Source organism: Mugil cephalus, chromosome 1 (assembly GCF_022458985.1).
Source record: "Mugil cephalus isolate CIBA_MC_2020 chromosome 1, CIBA_Mcephalus_1.1, whole genome shotgun sequence".
Lineage (NCBI taxonomy): Eukaryota > Metazoa > Chordata > Actinopteri > Mugiliformes > Mugilidae > Mugil > Mugil cephalus.
The window spans coordinates 5,384,308-5,403,408 of record NC_061770.1 but is presented as its reverse complement, the minus strand read 5'-3'; the positions used below and the strand labels follow the sequence as shown (position 1 = coordinate 5,403,408).

Below are 19,101 nucleotides of genomic sequence, written 5' to 3'. Positions count from 1 at the left end.
TGGGATAAATCTTTGAAGAGAGACTTCTGGTTTTTGCTTCCACTGTATACAAACTATTACGGCATAGATGCTACATAAACACACACAGAGACCTTGACCGTGGCTTCTTACAGTTAATGTTTCATTTTTCATTTCTAACCGTGTTGTGTGTGTGTGTGTGTGTGTGTGTGTGTGTGTGTGTGTGTGTGTGTGTGTGTGTTTGGGGCGGGGGTTGCTCAATTAGTAGTGAATCTGCAAGACCAAAGTGGAACATTAAAGACCAATCCAGATCTACAACAGATCACAATTACAGTTTTCCTTTTAAAGGCAAATGAATAAAAACACAAATAAAACAACACAAGTGGATTCATGTTGCTGCAACACTTTTATAGTTCTTCAAAGGAATAATTTGACATTGTCCATGGTTTAAATATAGTTAAAGGTGAAGCTGTGATTAGCCTAGCTTAGCACAAAAGGAAGTTCATATAGTAGGATCAGAAAAGATCATTTGTGGTGAGCAGAAAAGTGACGACATTACAAAAAATCTTTTGTAAAGATGTGAATTGGCAGTAATTGGTGGTAATGTTAGGCGGACTAGCTTTTTTCTCCAACATTTCTGTCCTTATGCTAAGCTAGGCTAATTGCCTCCCAGCTCGTTCACCATATAAAAGTTTAATTCCAAATGTGTTTACTTTAAGAAAAATAATACTCTATAACACAACAAAATAACCATTTCCATACAAAAACAAAACAAACAAAAAAAACTTCTTTCAAATTATGGACATTTATCTTTTAATAAGTAGTGTTCCTTCTATACAGCTAAGACATTAAACCCAGTGCAAAGAGAACATTTCATAGTCTCAATTTCTCCTTCACATACTTTCAAGAAGCATCTGCATATATATATATATATATATATATATATATATATATATATATATATATATATATATATATATATATATATATACATATATATATACAGTAAACAGCTACACCAAACCAAAGTTTCCAACAATCACAACAATTAGCGTAAGAGCAAACTGAACTGCATACCATTATATGGTAGTGTGAGGTTGCTTTGCATGATTTTGCAAATAAACATGTTAAAAGTTCATGTATAAAATGACATTACTTGACCTACGATGTTATACTTGTTCCAGGATTGTTGGACATTCAGAACATAATATCCTGGTATTTGCAGAACTAACCCTTGCTTATTAACTTTAGATTTACATTTTGTTTAAACAGTCGATTTGCTCGTAATACCAGAGAGGCTTACTGGTTAGAAATAATGATCTTTGATCTCTGTTTGCCAAGAAGCAAAGCAACTTAAAACTTGCAGAGTTTGGCATATGTTTGACATGAAGCCCTGTCATGGACTTAGCCACAGAGGGAACGGCATGTATCACGGTTAGAAAAAAAAAATACAACTCAGCTTGTAAAACATCCTGATAGTTTGTGGGAGACATCAGTGGTCTGTTCTGGGTTAGCGGCCAAGGCTTTCCCGACAACACTTGTGAGATATCCGCGGAGGCTGAAACAAGTCTTTCACACAGAGTCTTTTCTCTCGGCCTATCTCATGAATTTGTCGTTCATGTTCCAGTTCAGCAAATGAGAATTAATTTAAACTTCATGAAGTTCAGAGATGATTAATATTGTCTGATCCTGAGATGAAACATCAAAGAAAAAAATATGGTAAATATTATGATGAACAGCATACACAGTGTGTTTGTAATACATATGGAACTGGTAAGACCTTAATGTCTTGCTCAAAGGCACTTCAACACAAATAAGAACTTTCTCTGTATCCCACATCCCTGAATCACATATCTACCCATGGAAAATATATCCATCTGTGGTAAAGAATCCTCATTGATTAGCATTAGCTAAACCAAGATGTAGCACCCTTGATAACTAACTAAAAACTGCCATCTAATCAAAAATTGACTGTGATGAGACAAAAAAAGGAGATAAAAAGAACTAATATCAGGGATACGTCTTATTGTTTTTAGTATTCATTTGGGTCAGCAGACAGCATCTCGATGAAGAGGGTTGAGCTTGGAAAGATGCACATGTTTCCCACTTCCCAAGTTAAAACTAGCCACACTAGCCTGCAACAACTCGATCAACCTGGGCAGCTGTTCAGTGATCATAAATTTATTTATTAAGGAAAAATAAATGCCCTTTGAAATCATTTAAATGAAGCTTTCCATTTACCATTTAAATGTATGTTCAAAATTTTCTCAACTCAACGTTTTTTGACTTGACTAAAAGTATGAGCCAAAACTAACTTTCCCAGCATATGTTCTTCCTATTATGTCACAGTGGTCCAAAGAACCAAAACTAACAAAACGATGTACATTTGAGAGATGAGATCATTGAGTATTTATCCAGTGATACAGGCACTGTAATAGACAGCACTGCTGGCATCAGACAGAGCAGATATAAGAGGGCTGCTTCCATCATCACATCCACCAACGCTACTCATGATACTGCTGACATCCCTACTACCTACGCTGCTGCTGCTGCCACGCCCACCCAGGACTTTTGACCCACCCCCACACCCCATGGCAAGTCCGTAGGCTTCCTCTCGATTCCTTCCAATGTTTACATACTGGTCAAATTCGTGCCTGTCCACTTCAGACCAAAATTCAGCAGAAGAAGACCCTAAATGGCCAGAGGACTCTGGATTTGAATGCTCTAGATGAACAGAGGGAAGGTAGGTTGATGGAGGGGGGATGGAAGAGTTTGAGCAGGAAGAAGGAGGAGTTTCAGGAGGAGGTGAAAGCTGCCCCAGATGAGATGGAGTGAAGTGGCTAGCATTTGGGGCGCTACTACCATACATTTGGCTGAAGTAGCTGACAGGAGCATTGCTCAGGGTTGTCTGATGACATTTTATTGTCTCAGGGAGGCTGATGGAGGTCTGAGGGTATGAAACAGAGGAAGAGGAGTCAGGTAGAGGTGGTGGACACTTTACAGGACTCCTCAAAGTGACTTGGTGAGTGGGATTTAACTTGGAGACTGAAGTGACAGAGGTCATGCTCGAGGTCATATTGGATTCAACAGAACTCATACGGGGATCAAGTCTGGATCCTCTACCAGGACTCAGACTCGAATTCATACTTGTGCCTAAACTGGCACTCATTCCTGATCCCTGACTGTGTATGGAGCTATGGTGACTGTGACTGTTGTAGTGATGGCTATAATGCTGGTTATGATGATGAAGATGGTGGTGGTACCCGCTCCAGCCTCCCATCCCTGCCTCCTCTTGCATATGTTGGGGAAAGAACACAGATTCCCCATCTTCCAGAACATCCAGAGGGGACATCTCTGGAGTGGGCAAGCCATATGTCTCAAGCTCTGGGTGTGCTTGGGCCTGAAGGTCTCTGAAATGCCCCAGAGAAGGCAGCAGATGATGGGGATGGTGGTGGTGTGAAGGGTGGGTGCCCGGATGTCCATAAGGAGATCCTCCAGAGACACTTTCCGCTCCAGGACCTAAACCAAGGCCTGGTGCCCCACCCTGGGCTAGGCTGTGCAGCAGGAGCCCTGGCTCAACCCTCTTGAGTTTTTTGGTGGTCTTCTTGCGACGAGGCCTGTACTTGTAGTTTGGGTGATCCTGAAGGTGTTGGACGCGGAGGCGCTCCGCTTCCTCCACAAATGGTCGCTTGTCTGTGGCGCTCAGGGCCTTCCATGACTGACCTGGAGGATGTAGTGAGACATAATTAATATATTTAATTACATTTAATAATTTTCATGTCAAGGTAGAAAAAGAAAGACAGAAGCATTCTGATCATCATCTTATCAACTAATCACAGTCAAAGTCACTTGTTTTCTAGTTATATTCAGCTTTCATTTATTTATTGCTTGTCCTATGAAACCTCATAAAAATAATTACAACCACGATTTTGGAAAAAATAACTGTAGATCAATGATTCACATTGCTCTTTTATGTCCAGCAAACCGTCTAAACCACAGGTATTCAACTTGTGGTCACAGAAAACCCCAGAAATATTTATGGCCGTATAATCAGTGAATGGCCAAGTTTTTAAAGATATGTTTATGATTATGGAAACTGCGTCCATTGGACTGATGTATTCATCTCTGATTGAATAATTTAAGAAATGCAATGAACTGCCCTAATTTCAGATTATGCTAACCACTAACATACTAATACATTAAGAAAGACATACTTTTAATGTGATAAAAAGAAAGAAAAATCACAGTGACTGCAGCGTTCAGTTTGGTCCTCAATCTCCAACAGCTAAGGTGACAGCAAATGACTTATATGTGAACTTCTTAACCGCTGATTTAATATGCATCCTGTTTCTGTAATAAAACAGGAAGTGTGAGGAAACACTGCTCTACATCTCAAACTCCTGAAATGAACAGTAAATGAGTCAACATCCCATAAAGTCTACTCTTTTGGGCCTTCTTAGACTTGTCTTGCGTAAGACAAATAATCTATAACATCTATGTTTTTACTTTTCATTAAGTGTTTATATTCTCACTTTGTCTTGTGGCTGTTGAACAAGAAAACGTGAGATATGAAGCTAACTTTGTTCCACAAACTTTGTGGGTTTTTATTTGAATGAGCCCAAAAATTACTGCAGATGAGCTCCAGACGTCATGTGTGATCACTGAGCAGCACTGAGTGTTAATATATATTTTTTAAAAATCACACTGTAAAAGTATTAAGTTTAGAGAAATATCCAAAAGCCAGTAAAATAAAAAATAAAACTATGATGCCTCATATTTTTTATACAGTATTAACATGCAGAATAGAATAGTTTTTGACCCCTGAAGATCGACTCCTTCACCACGAATCTTTCGTATGAAACCTGTCACCTCTGGCTTAGTTTAAAGGTGATCATAAAAAGTTAGCACTTTTCTAACTGGAAGAGAACAGCCATTGTGGTCAGCTTGGATTCACGTCAACTAAAGTGGATCCCATATTATGACAAACTATGGAGTTTGGGATATAATGAACGCAAGCTTGGACCGAGAGGTGATTTATGTGTGGTTTGAGAAGTTTCTACGTACATTTCCAACGTTTTTCCCACTTAACCTGTCAGTGGTAAGTTGCAACCTACTACAATTTATTTTAGATGAGAACATCTCTTAAGCGAGACCTAACATTCGTTCTACAGCCAACCATAATTGACTGCAGATGTCTGTTAAAGGCAGTGAAGAGTGAAGTTGTTAACACCTGAAACCCCTCAAACCTCACACCAAGTAAATGATTTGGAAACATTCACATATTCAGTATTGTCACTGTAAGTCACCTGTCCTAAAATATCACAAAGCATAAAAAAAAAAAAGCTCAGAAAAATGCAAAAATATTTTTTGAGAAAAGTGAGAAAATACGTTTGTATTTTGTAAGTGTAAGTGGCTGCTGAACAATTTTTTCAAATAGTAATTGCATTGAATGATCAAATTTAGTAAGGTACAGTAGAGAAAGTTTAATACAAACACAATTTATGAAAGGACGCAGAAATAAAAATTATTTACATTAAATGTATATACTCTGTAAAAAAAAAATATTGCTTATTATCTCTATACGAAAATAAAATGTGTAACAGTAATTCTAATATGATTATTTTTGGTGATGTTTATGGTCTATGCAACATTATTATTGCTACTTGGACAATGAGAGTCATTCAGATGGGTGGGGTGTGTCACTCTGGTAAAATCTAACTGCGCAAATATTTAGTTGCCATTTAGTTGTCAAGATATTTGAATTTATCTCCTACATAAGTGCAAATACATGAATTAACCCAAGAGGAGAGAATTTTGATAAACTTTAGCAAAGCTGCTACTTCTAAGTTGATGTCAACCTAGTTTGAATTTACATTGCTTTGGATTTTTTGCCGTGACGATGTTGAAGCGTTTGTCTTACCGAGCATCTTGCTGAGCACAGCGTTGTGCAGGTCAGGGTTCTGCAGGGCCAGTCGCTTCCTCTCATCTTTAGCCCAGACCATAAAAGCGTTCATGGGCCTGCGGATCCTCTGCTCGGCCCCAGCGGCTTTTCCATCGCTCGTTCCCGCCAACACACCTCCAGCCTGGCTCAGATCTGGACTCTGTCCCCCTGAACCGGCTGTGAGAGAAATCCTTGCTTCCGTTCTCCTCATGTTCCCGGTCCCGAGGCCATCAGGAGAACTACAGTCTCCTGAGAGGCTCTGCTCAAAACCCATTTCAGAATCAGAAGCAGGACTTGGGGTCCCAGACGTCCAGTGCCCCCCAAGAGACACCTGGCCAGGATGCAGAAGAGTCTCTCTAGAAAAGCTGGGCTCGGTTAAATTCATTCCAGAACCGGGCTCGGGTTCAACTCTTAGTCCAAGTTGAATTCTGCAAACGTCTGTCTCAGTTTGTTGGGTTGCAAAGTTCTGGAAAAAAATTCAAAATGTTTCAAATGGTGGAGAGGAGAGTGACCGAGAGAACACTTGGATGAATTTGGAGCACAAAACCCAAAGCAAAGCATCGAGATCTGAGAGGAGGGGGGAGATGAGAAAGAAAGAGAAAACAAACAAGTTGTGGTGCAGGATATTCCCCTAGAAAGCCTCTCTCTTTTGTCCACTCAGATTTTGTGTTCTTTTTTTCCCCCAAAGGCAACAGTTCTTGTTTGGAGTGTGTGGTTTGTCCAAAAGTTGATTTCCCTCCTTCACTCGGGCCGTCCGACACGCAGTCTCTCCGTCTGTCTACCCTGTTTGAAAGTTTTGAAACTTGTGGCAAGATTTAACCGACCCATGCTGTGTATATATACCCCACCCTGACCAATCAGATAAATACATGGCGGGGGATTTAACCAATGAGATGCCAGACGGCTGCAAAGGGAAGGAACGAGGGTGCGCATGAGACATAGAAAAGGAGCTAGGAGGGGAGGTCCAAAAGTTGCCTCCACCTCTTTCCTCCTCCACAACCGCCACCCTTTCCTCCCCCCTGAAGCCTTACGCGCACACACACACACACGCACACACACACACACACACACACACAAACACTGTGTCCGCCTGTGCAGGGAGATGTAATCAGAGAGGTTCCATTGTTTTTGCCCAACTGAGAATGGAGCTTCACACACACACACACACACACACACACACACACACAGACAGACAGACACACATGCGCGCGCGTTATATGGTGTAACGTACATGCATAAAACATGCGGACACAATGAATGAGACCAAGATGACACATTTATAATTAAGTTTGCCAACAAATGAGAGGCAAAACATGATTACACACATACTGTATGGCATGTGTTTCTATAAGTGTTACTGCGGGCTTCGAAATATGTGTGTGTGTGTCTGCATTTGAGGGCAGGACAGCGGTAACACAGTCGACCACAGCTCCAACCAGAGCGATTAGTGGCTGAGCCTTAACAACAACTCACTGGGAGAGAGAGAGACAGACAGACAGACAGACAGACAGACAGACAGGGAGATGGAGATAAAGAGAGAGAGGCAGGCAATCAGGAGCTGGATGGGACTCGGTGATGATAGTAACGGGGTTAAAGACGTAGTGTGACCCAACTATAGAGAGGTTCCAGCTTCATTTGACGCTGCAAATACGAAATACGCTCAACGTGCATGTGTAATGTACTATGTGGAATATGTTGTTGCATGCAGTGATTCGATGATTGGGTGGTTGTTCAGTTAGTCAAGTGACATTAAGTTATTAAGAAACAATTCTGAGTTTAGTATTTATTGCACAAACCGCAAACTATTGGTCATTAAAACAAGAAACTCTTGATTAAAAGTTAGGCTTGTAGTATATTCTTACACCATATACTATTTTGTCTTTATGAAAAAGTTGCACTTGAACACACCACAAATGCTACAGACCACAGCCAGCTAGCACATACGTCATTCAGCATGAATGAGCATATCTCTGTCTACCACCAGGTGGCAGTTGTCTGTATTTGTTGTTCGTTATTAGCCAGGAGGTTAGGAAGCTACCTCACATAGTGCTAAGCACTCTTAAATCATGGTGATCAGTTGGTCTACAGTGTATTTATTCTAGGCGACCATGTCGTGAAAATATATTTTTTAAATTAAAATGTCTTGAACAACCAGAGTGATCTCTCTGACGGACTGGATCACGCACTGATTCAGGATACCTAATGGACTGAAAAACTGTCGTCACACCTCTTTCTTGGTGTGCCATGGCTCTCAGGTAAAGACTTCATAGAGCAGGAATAGCAGTAGGAGCATTCAAGCAGACGTGTGGTCATGAACTCTTTGGAGCTGTGTAAAAGTGATCCAAGGAGAATGACTGTGAACGTCAAGGGCACAGTGAAACGTCGAGAGGAATTTGTCAGCTCATTGGATTAAATATGCTGTATTGTTTTAACACCCTCGCAGTCTGAGCACTGCTACTGCACAGTACGTGAACTTGAGGAAAAATTGGATGCCTTAAAGTCAGATATTATTTTCAATCTCATCGTTCAACTCGACAACCTTATTATATGTGATTATTATATGTGGTGAGGTTGTATGTCTGCCAAGGACATGCCCCCCCACCCGAACCCCTCTATCCACCACAACATAATGACCCCCTGCGCACGCAAGCACGCACACACACACACACACACCACACACACACGCACACACAAACTTTTTCCTCCCCACGCCCAGCTCCATGGGAGACTGCTGTGGCGTCTCAGAGCCTCCTGCTCGACCAACCAGGAACTACTCCCACTTACCACTGTTGTCCCAGGCTCCCTGTGTGTGTGTGTGTGTACGTGTGAGGCTGTGTGCTGAAGGTTTATGTCTTCATGTCACTGATTGTTAAGTATTTTAAGTGTATCTAGGTGTGAAGCAAGGGTGCACATTAAAGTAAAACAAACAAACAAACAAAAAACAACAGGTTTCATCCTCTGTGCACTAATAGTTTGATATTTCTCTCCAAAAATCAGTGATGTCTGATGTATCTGGATATCAGTGTGCGATTTATAATAATCTAATCGGAGATGTCCTGACTTAGGAAGCAACCCACTCAGCAGAGGAAATACCACATCGCCTGATATCCAGTTGATCATCACCTCCGACTCGTCATGTTTGCGTTACAGGACGCACAAGCTCCATTATCACCGAATGTCCTGTTCACAGATGTTTCTGCAAAAAACAAGCGCCATATATGTGTGTGTGTCTATGTTTGAGAGAGAGAGAGAATGAGAGAGAGCGAGAGAGAGACAGTGTCGTAGCACCACACCTTTGCCACAAAGGAAATTTGGCAGCCACTCCAGACTTTGTGGCGAGAAAGAAAAAGAGAGAGAGACAGAGAAAGAAGGAGGGAGGACATGGCAAGAGGGACATTTTTTTCCTTACAACTCCTGATAATACACACATACACGCACACACACACACGCACACAATTACACACACAAACACAAACAAACACGCACCCACTTTCTGGACAAGAAACCAAGACACAATGGCATCGTAATGGGTGTGTTTGGTGTGTGTGTGTTTATGTGTGGGAGAGGTCATGTTCACACACCATTCTATTTTGGAACGCGCTGAAGGAGGGAAGTGTGTGTGATGATGGATGGGAGACACACACATACACACCATTAACAAGGGTCGCTGCGGGAATCCCCCACCTTTATCACCCGCTGACATACACAAACAGAGACACACACACAGTTGCATGATAGACAACACATACAACCAAAAAACAGAAGTTTTACAGAAGCTTTTTTTTGCGTTTTTTTTTTCAAGCTGTCATCTAAACAGCAGTGATGATGATGATGATGATGGACTAGGAGGTGTGGACCAGACACCTGTGACAAGCCTGCCTTTTGCTAATACACAACACAAAACTGTACAAAAGTACTGCTTAGGCTGTATTAGTTTCATTTGGTTCAGTGACAGCTCTTGCCCAATCTCTCAGGGGAGGCAATTGTTTTAGTCATGCTTGGGTGACCTGTTAAATGGATAAATTAGCAGCAGGCCGACTAGTTATTTTCTGTGTTTCCATTCCCCCTAGAAAAGCGCAAAGCTAAAATATCGCAATAAAAAAATGGTAATGGAAATGGCAACATTTCATTTGCAAACATGCAATGGAAACACTATTTTCACTGGAGATGACGCAGGGGGTCTTGTGACCAGTTCATTTGAAGTCCATTTCCACAAAGCCAAGTCTCTTCTCATGACGAGAATTTAAGAGAATTATGGGATATCACGAGACGAGACCTTACGAGAGTTACAGCTCATTCGCAAAACACCTTTCAATGGAAACACGTACAAAGCATCACTTTTATTTCATGAAAAACTGTAATGGAAACACAGCTAGTGTCACAATGCAGTGAACAATTGTTTTTGGTTGTTCCACCCATGTGGCAATACCACCAACAGCCACTAGATGTTTGCCCAGTGACAAAATTAGAACGCGACAGGCAGGTACATCAGCGTCATCGGGTAAGCGTCACTAAATTCTCAGATAACTTGAAGGGTCTTTTGACCCTTTTTTGGTAGAAATGCTGCTTAAAGGACTGTGACGCCCAGGACAATGCAGGATATTCATGCATTGTGAAAGGGGCTTATGTGAGTCTATGCAGATGATCTGGGCAATTTGCAACTATGAAATTCGAAGTGACGGGCCAGCCATAGTATCAGTGAATGGACGACGTTCAAAGACTGACAAAACTGGCAAAATGTGTACACTGACAACTTGTGGTAGCAAAATAAAAACAAAAAAAAGGAATAATTCATCAACAGTTGTTGAGACGTTTCACTAAAAATGAATGCTACCCTCAGTGGCTTTACAAAAAAAGTTAGCAGAGAACCAGTGGAGGAATCATCTGGGATCCATAAACCATAAATTGCAATTCCTGGAGCTGAACAACAAGAATGAGTCAAACAAGGTTAAAATGTCTCAAGAAATATGCTAAAATAACCTAAACTCATCCAATTACATGAGAACTGTTTCATAAGTTGCAAAAACTGGAACGGATTTTTTTTATGTTTGTTGATGACACTGGAGGACATATAACATGCTACATCAGACCATACAACACTTATTTAGTGAGTGCTTGTTATGTTTTCCAGCATTTAGTGTTGTATCCTGCTGACACTGCATCAATAAACTTTGTTTTATTCTTTTCTGGTAATTCTGATTTTTTTTTCTGCTGAGTCGTCTCCAGGAGGACTTTCACAATCCCATGAAACTCATTCAAAGCCGACTGTACAATTGAAAAGATGCTACTCAAGGAGAAAATAAGATTGTTTTTCCTAATTTTGTCTTTGTTAGATGTCCACGCATTAATTTAGATGTTTATTTGTGGGGTTTCAAAAACATGGGCGGCATTGAGAAAGAGTTCCACTTGAAACCGAGGTCTGTACAAACCTTTACATGCAGGGTCGCTTTCTAAGTACTGCATTGTTGGAAATTGTTGTTCTAAGTTTGGCAAAATCATTTCAAAAATAGGACCAGAAGTGTGTAAATGAGACTGCTTTCTCCTATAAAGGCTGATAAACAACTTTATTCAATTTTCCCCTCTTAGAGACTCAGTAACTTCTGTTTGCTTTAATGTCTGTTGCTCAGACTCAAATACAAGACACTAACTTAGGGGACACAATTCTGTATGTAAATGTAAACTTTGTCAGATATGTTACATTTACCACCTGGTAATGCATATGTAATTTGAGATTACGAACATACTACTCACCAAAATACAGACAGGCTGCAAAATTATTCAAAAAAAAAAGAATAAATATAGAGAAAGTCACTTGATGATTGCTCATATGGAAGGAATAAATCAGAAATACCCTGTAAGAAACCATTTCTGCTTCTGCTTAGAAATCCAAATTATGAACATGAAATCACAGTCAGCAACGACCAGGATGTAGCACAGGACGAGGAGGCTGCTCGGCCAAAAACACCTCAAGCATGAGTGCATCAGCGGTCCGCGATTGATACCATTGACAGGTTATGAAGAACTCACATGCGAATGCAACTGGGTATTGTAGTGTAACTTTAAAGCCTGTGATGTGCTAAGAAGAAGATAAATGAAAAAGACGCAAGCGGAATGACTATGATGTCATGTTCGATTATAAGGTTGTCTTGATTGCAGTGATATATCGGATTATAATGTCAGTCTGATATGATGTTTGATATGATGGGCCTTCATCAGGCATATGCTACTAGACCACAGAGGGAGAGCACTGAAATCAAAAGTATATCTACTGTATTCCTCACAAGGGCACATGTGTAAGGGCACACGCTTTGTTTTTAATAAACTTTATTACTTTAAGAGAGTGAAAATAAGGGTGTAAAATGGACAAGAATTATTTTACAAAAAGGGGGAACTTATTGGTGTAATATAAGTGGATAACCCTTGAAAAAATAAAAAGGTAGTGGATAACATCACAATAGTGAAAAATGATGGACATAAGATAATAACAGCCATATGCCCCAGCAGATAAAACAAGGCCACCTGGATTCCAAGGTCATGAAGCCTAGGCAACAGTGACGGTGACAATTTGTAACGGTGTGACTCGTTAATGTGTACCCCAAATGTAGGAGATGGACAGAAGGTGTGATCTGTGAGATCCCAAAAGTATAACAGATGAGAACAAAGGAATTTACTCTCTAGAGTAGGACTGTGGTGAACTTTTGTGCACTATAAGACTGCTCTCCTTTGTTGCTGGCAATAAAGATCACTCTGATGTTCTGAATGTGGACTCCTGACGATTTCTTCGAGACTCCAAAGAAAAGACTCCACCAGGCTGAACTGAACTGGGCCAGGGGCTTTCTTTGAAAAAGGTCTCCTATTTGACACAACAGTATCACTTGAGAACTGACTGTCAAACATGACCCAGCCAGAAACACCCAGAAACAAATGAACCAGGTGCTGACAGTCAGCCAGTGTGAGCACAAGTCTGGACCAGTGAGTTCAGGCAAGTTTCAACCAAATGAAATCAGGACAATCTTTGAGGTTCGGTGGTTGCACATAAAAGTCACAAAAAACACAGAAATGTTGAAAGAAAACTACCAAATATCTGACTTTTTTAAGAAGGGGGCAGACATTTGTAATCCCACATCTCTACAACATGATGTTGCCATTTTAAGGTTTAAGTGCAACTACTTAGAACAAAAACAAACAAACAAACAAAAAAAAACTGATGTGTCATACTGGGAACCTGCACCAGCTTTCCTTTCATGCAGTCGCCAGCTCAGATTTATCCCTTATCCTGTGAAAGCATGAATATACACAAAGTTTCTGGCTCCCTAACAAAGGATTCTGCAGCAAATTCCCCTCGAAATTACAGAGTAAATGTCTCAAAAACAGTTGAATAGATTGGGTTCTGACAACCCCACGAGCTGTGCCTTGTGTTTTGTGTTAATTTGTGCAATTTAGCAGCTAAAATATGAATGTACTCTTTGGGAGTACAGAAAAAAAGATGAAAATTGATGACATTCTTTCTTCTTTATGAGGCTGTTTGAGAGTTAAAACTCAGTTTTAGGGTAAAGGTTATAATTACGTTAGGGTTAGGGTTAGGGTTAGGCGTTAAGTTGAGATGGTTAAGGTTAGGGTAAGGGGCTGGGGAATGCATTATGCCAATGAGTGTCATAGATAGCCATACAAATATGTGTGTGCGTGTGTGCATACATCTTTTTTTCTTTCTTTCTTTTTTAATAAATGCTTGAATTTGTAGTTGTAGATAAATGACAGAACGCTTAAACAGGTCATGTAATTTTGTCCCTTCCCTCTTCTTATATGAGGCCTGTCAGTTATAGTAGGTATAGCCTGACACTGTTCCTGAAAATGAACATCAGTAATAACTGTCCTTGACACAAGGAAGACATTAAATGGCCTACTTGTACCTACTAATAACTTCTACTCAAGTGTGTTGGCCTGAATACAAGCGCCAGGATTCTACCTTCCTCCTAAACTGTGTGTAATCTAAAGACAGTCAGCATCCGGTTGCTTGGTCAGCTATCTGTCTGTCTCTCTGTCTGTCTATTCATAGCCCTGCAGCAGAGCTTATCATTTCTCATCCTGTAATTAATGCGCAGCAGCGCCACAAGACAATATACGACCTTTCCCACTGAGCACAACGCCTCTGTTCTCTCGCTGAACACTTGTTTTTGTCTCTCATCTCCGCTGTCTTCTTTTCTTCTGGGCCCCTGTCATTTTCGCTCTTTCTTTTACTGACTCTCACGCTAGTGTTCTCACAACACTCCCTCCATGACAGCAGCAGTCAAATCAAATTATTATTTTTTCATCCCATTTGTTTTGAGACCTCGAAGATTTTCTTTACTTTTCGTCCTTGTTTTTTTTTTGTTTGTTTTGTTTTTTGCTTCCATTTAAAATCCAGGACTTCAGGAAATCTGATACAGAATTTGCATGTGCGCAAGCAGACATACGGGAAGGTAGACACAAGGGTCAAGAGATAAAGCGGAGATGCATTATGGGAAAGTGAACTGTGAGTAATGGGATGTCCTTACCAGGACTATCTGAGTCAGGTTATGACAGGCATTTCATTAACTCGTTGATAAGAGTTGTGCTACGGGTTTAAATTTCAGTCACGGTTGTCTTTGTGCATGCCGTTACAATTTTGTTTTCTAAACACTCAAATTGTAGTTCCTCAAGACAGAAGATGCACCCAGTCAATACGCTTCAGTGTCAAAATAAATGCCTATTTGGAAATGTGTTTCTTTTGTCTTCCTTCAAAGCATAATTTTTTCCGCAATATCAATCGGTCTCAAATCTCAAACAGTTCCAAAACATTTGAGTGAACAACACACACAGATGACTGGCTCATTTTCCCAGTTCCAAAGAAAAAAAAAAGCCCTTCTTTTTGAATATATTATAAAGAGTTTATATGACGTGTTTTCCCCTTTAATTTGATATCAGAGAGGCCAGAAGGCTACAAGATATAGTCAGTCATGACATACAGGAAAAATCCCCAGGCGGATACAGGAAAGATAGCCAACAAAGGTTAATGTGTGTGCCACAAAACAGCGGTTTGATTCATTCCAGGGATGGGATTTTGATCGTAAGTCCTCACTCTCCCTCAATGTTTCCTCTCGTTCTCTAGAAACAATCAAAAATAAAAGTTTGAAGGGAACCACACACACTGCTGTCATAGAGAGGGAAACTTGAAGAGACCTAGCAGAAGCTCCAGAGTCTGAATAATTAAACTTACACTGAAGTGCACTACCTACAATGGCCACTTGAAGGTGTCGCCAGAATCCTAGTGTAGAAAGACTCGGTTCTTATTGGAGGAGATAGTGAGTCTCGTAACGTGCCATTTGGATTTCATTGCAGGTGTTTTCCACCATAGACTGTATGAAATATAGACTACAGTTCCCTCTTCATTCCATTGGTCAAAATGATGCTAGAATTCCAGGGATATGGCCAGCACCATGGCCGGCAGAACTGCATTATCGATGATCCTCGCACAATTCTGGTGAACTCATTTGCATTTTGTGCTCTGCTCTACCTCCACCAGTTACAAGGACGGCAACTGGTAGTCATCATGATGGCACATCCTGTTTCTGTAGTATATAACTATGATGAAACTTCTCAGAAAAATGAACACTTCAACATAATAGAAACTACCTAAACCAGAAACCATCCTTGAAAAAAGAAAAAAAAATTGAACTTATGAGGTGGAACTTATGACCTATATTGCAGTCAGGTTTAGTTACCTTGGCATCAGAGCCATATATTAGAGAGAGTCTGGCCAACTAGGCAATGGACCATCTGAGCTATCCTGCTATGCTGATTGGTTCTGAGCTGGTCAGGTGTTTCATGGACGCCATGTTAGATACTGTACATCTAACCAATATTCACTCATAGAGAAGTGGCAATAACAGAGAATAAAACTGGATTGAAAGTTAAAATATGCCACAGTGCTCAGCCTACGGCTCCAGCCCAGCATCAGGAAAACACTGGGGGAACTCCACTGTTTCCCCAGTGAACAAAAACAGAGAATGTTACGGGAACAGAAGATTAAAAGGAAGAACTGGATGTCATCTGATTTCTCTCTATTATGTGAGGTAAATGTCAGTTTCTTTCTCTTACGTTTGTTAAGATTTTACACAGGAAAAATAAGGTCAAACCATCATTATTGTGTACCTTGATCTCGAAAAGCGCAACACTGCTTTACAAATTAATGAAGTTTGAAGTTAACTGAGCCTTATGATAGCCTTATGCTAGCTAGTTATCTAGACTAAAGGTTTAGAAAAATAGAAGCTACCATCATATATACTGTGAAACTCATGTGTGTTTGTAATTCATATCAATGTAGATAGATAGATAGAAATTTAACTGACATGTAACTTTACCTCAGTTACTACTAAGGTATTATGGCTAGCGTGCTATTTTATAATAATAATACTAAATAACAGTAAGACCAGTTTAATTTTCCCTATTTCTAATTTTTTTTTTCTTTCTTTTCAAAATTTCAAACTTTTAACAGTGATGGATTAACATGGAGACTGAGGAGAAGGTAGATACAGCTCCTTGACTGATGAGGGGATTGGGCTACGAAGCATTTTACAGGCTCATTTAAGATATTTAAAGTAAGTAGACACTGGGATATTTAAGTGAGGCCTTTTATATATCGACAGATGTTGGCCATAACATTTATAGGCCCGTTAATGGTGAAAATAAGGGATTTATTTCAACATAGCGCATCCGCCCCATAGAGATGGCATGGCACCCATGATTTGAGTTGGCCAGACTCCATCTAATATACAGCTCAGCTTGGTATTTGAGGAGCTGTTGCGTAGTCTATCTTTAACAGTCTATGGTTTCAACTAATACAGAAAATAACAAAAATTCATTCCTGCCAACAGGTCATTTTGTTTTAACACAACTCCATGGGCCCTTGATGACGTAGATGATTGGTCTGAGAGACCTTTGCAGGACCATAATAACTTCCCAGCAGGGAAGGACAACCTGGTACTAAAACAAAGTAAAAATAGATTTTGCTCTCTATAACAAAAAAATTGTTATGCAGGAATTTTTGCTGCGAGTTAGGTTAAGGCAGGCATTCCTGATATGGCAACGGCACTCCGTGAGCGCACTTCAGAATACACCTGACAAATGACAGAGCACAATATGTGAGTGTAGAGGTCCAACATATTGCTACAAAATTAATTCATTTGAAGTGCACTGATGACATGATATTCCTTTGCATCCATTTGCTTAAAAAATATTTTCTGATCAGTTGAGAACCTATTACCATAAACCTAGAAAGAATACAATTTTTATCATAAAGTATTCTAGACAGTCAGTAGTACGTCTTGATTTTTAAATGATGATGACACGCAGCTTGCTTGTTGAAAGTTTGATCAAAGTTTCCAACTTCATGCATGAGGATTTCGAATCGTATCGTGTGTCGCCGTCTGCGCACCCATTTGCATTATTCTCTGTGGGAAAAATGTTAACTATTTTGGTATATTTCACTTAAAGTATACAGCTCACTGCCAAAAGTCATAGCATACCATTCCTGCTGATTACAAGTGTATCTGGCGCCAACAATGTAGTGGCAAGAAGGGGAAAAAAAAGTAGGCAAATTGTGGGGTTACACATAGTAAACACACTTGACATTTTCATCATATAGCAGAGTGTGTGGGTTTGAAATAAATTGAAATATTATGTATTAACATACTTGCGTGTCAGTCATGGTGCTGGCTGGCATTCCTCAACCCACAGAAGACACTCAGACGTTTACATACATATGATTAGGAGTTTGTAAATGGACGAGCAGGAAGTGTTAGCTCACTAACAGCTTTCAATTACAAGCCGCCTCCGCAAAGCTGCTGAGTTGTTCATTCACGGCGTCTTCATGAAGGATAACTCTACTTCAGCAACCACATCAGCCACATGAGCCGAAGTTCAGTTAGCCTCTGTCAAACTGTGCCATTCTGTCTAATGACTGGTTAAAAAAAGTGGTGGGTTCAGATGAGTGAACTGAACTGTCTGGGAAAACTTGAGTACGTGAGGGAATAACTAACACTCTTCCACCTTAATAGCCACCGAGGAGGCCAGGTTATCACAGAAAAGCATCTCAGTGGTTTCAGGATGGGCAGTTCATCCAGTGAATATGTGGACTCAGCATCCAGGAAAGACAAAAGAAGAAGAGTGAGATTGTTCACTCATTATCTCTGGTTTTGTGCATAGTAACGCAACCATTCACACCCACCTTTAAACCTAAAGTGTTTACTCTTATTTTTCTCTGAGTAGCCCCTGCTGGTGGATTAATTTTGTCCCACTTTGTGACCTAACAGTTTCTCAATCTTTCTGTCAAAGCCAGAATCACCTTCTTCGCCTTCTTCTGTTGAATGAAGTTTTAATAACGTTGTGTGAGGAGAACTACTTCTCCTTCTGCTGTTGCATTTGCAACAGATTCAACACAAAATCTACTATTCCGACTGATGTTTTGCGTTGCGCGTGAGCACATAAATGAGACAAAATGAGGCCTGAGCGAGGCATGAAGCATTGCCGTGCAAGCTGGGATCTATAAGAACAAACATGAAAGGAGAATGTGGGAAAAATCTGTGTCTATTTTCTCGCTCTTCCTAAACATCTGATCAGCTCACTCATCTCAGCATCATAATTCATGAGGTCTTTGCATTGGCCATATGTGCACATTTCCAAGTGCACTGTGATTTATGAAGTGAACCATGCCATCCCTGCAAGTTTATGTGTTTTAAACAATCAGATTATTGTTTGGCACAATGGTCTGCTTTTGTGTGCACATTAAGTATGAATTACACGCTGGGCTTTAGAAATGATGAAGGTCAGTCAATGAAAATTCTCAGACACAAGGTCCAAAAGGGCGTGGAGAGTAAATTTCAGATAGGGTTCGACTATCCAACCTAAACACTTAATTTGAAGCCTTCAGAATCTCCCCATACCGCACATCACCGCACATTTACAGACAGCCGAGCACTGGTTACAGAAGTCGCTGTATGTCTAGAACTAAACATTTAAATTACAAATCGCATGTGGTCTTTCCGGGGGGTCTCCCCAGGGATTTGGTCCCAGGATTGTGTGAGGACATGTTTCTGAGTTCAAATAATTTTGTCACAACATAGGGACGGGAGTGTTGACAAGTACCGACCACACGTGAACATATCTTAAAGCACTTAACCAATACT

General features: G+C 40.3%; 1 protein-coding gene across 1 annotated transcript; it reads right to left on the bottom strand.

Moving 5' to 3' along the window:
• Positions 1–345: 345 nt before the first annotated feature.
• On the bottom strand, positions 346–6,695 carry sox18 (SRY-box transcription factor 18). Its single transcript, XM_047571702.1, has 2 exons — positions 5,879–6,695; positions 346–3,681 (listed from the first exon to the last, which is right to left on the bottom strand). The coding sequence occupies exons 1-2, from the start codon at positions 6,282–6,284 to the stop codon at positions 2,369–2,371; spliced, it is 1,719 nt and encodes a 572-aa protein (XP_047427658.1). The 5' UTR covers positions 6,285–6,695; the 3' UTR covers positions 346–2,368.
• Between the last annotated feature and the right edge of the window lie 12,406 nt (positions 6,696–19,101).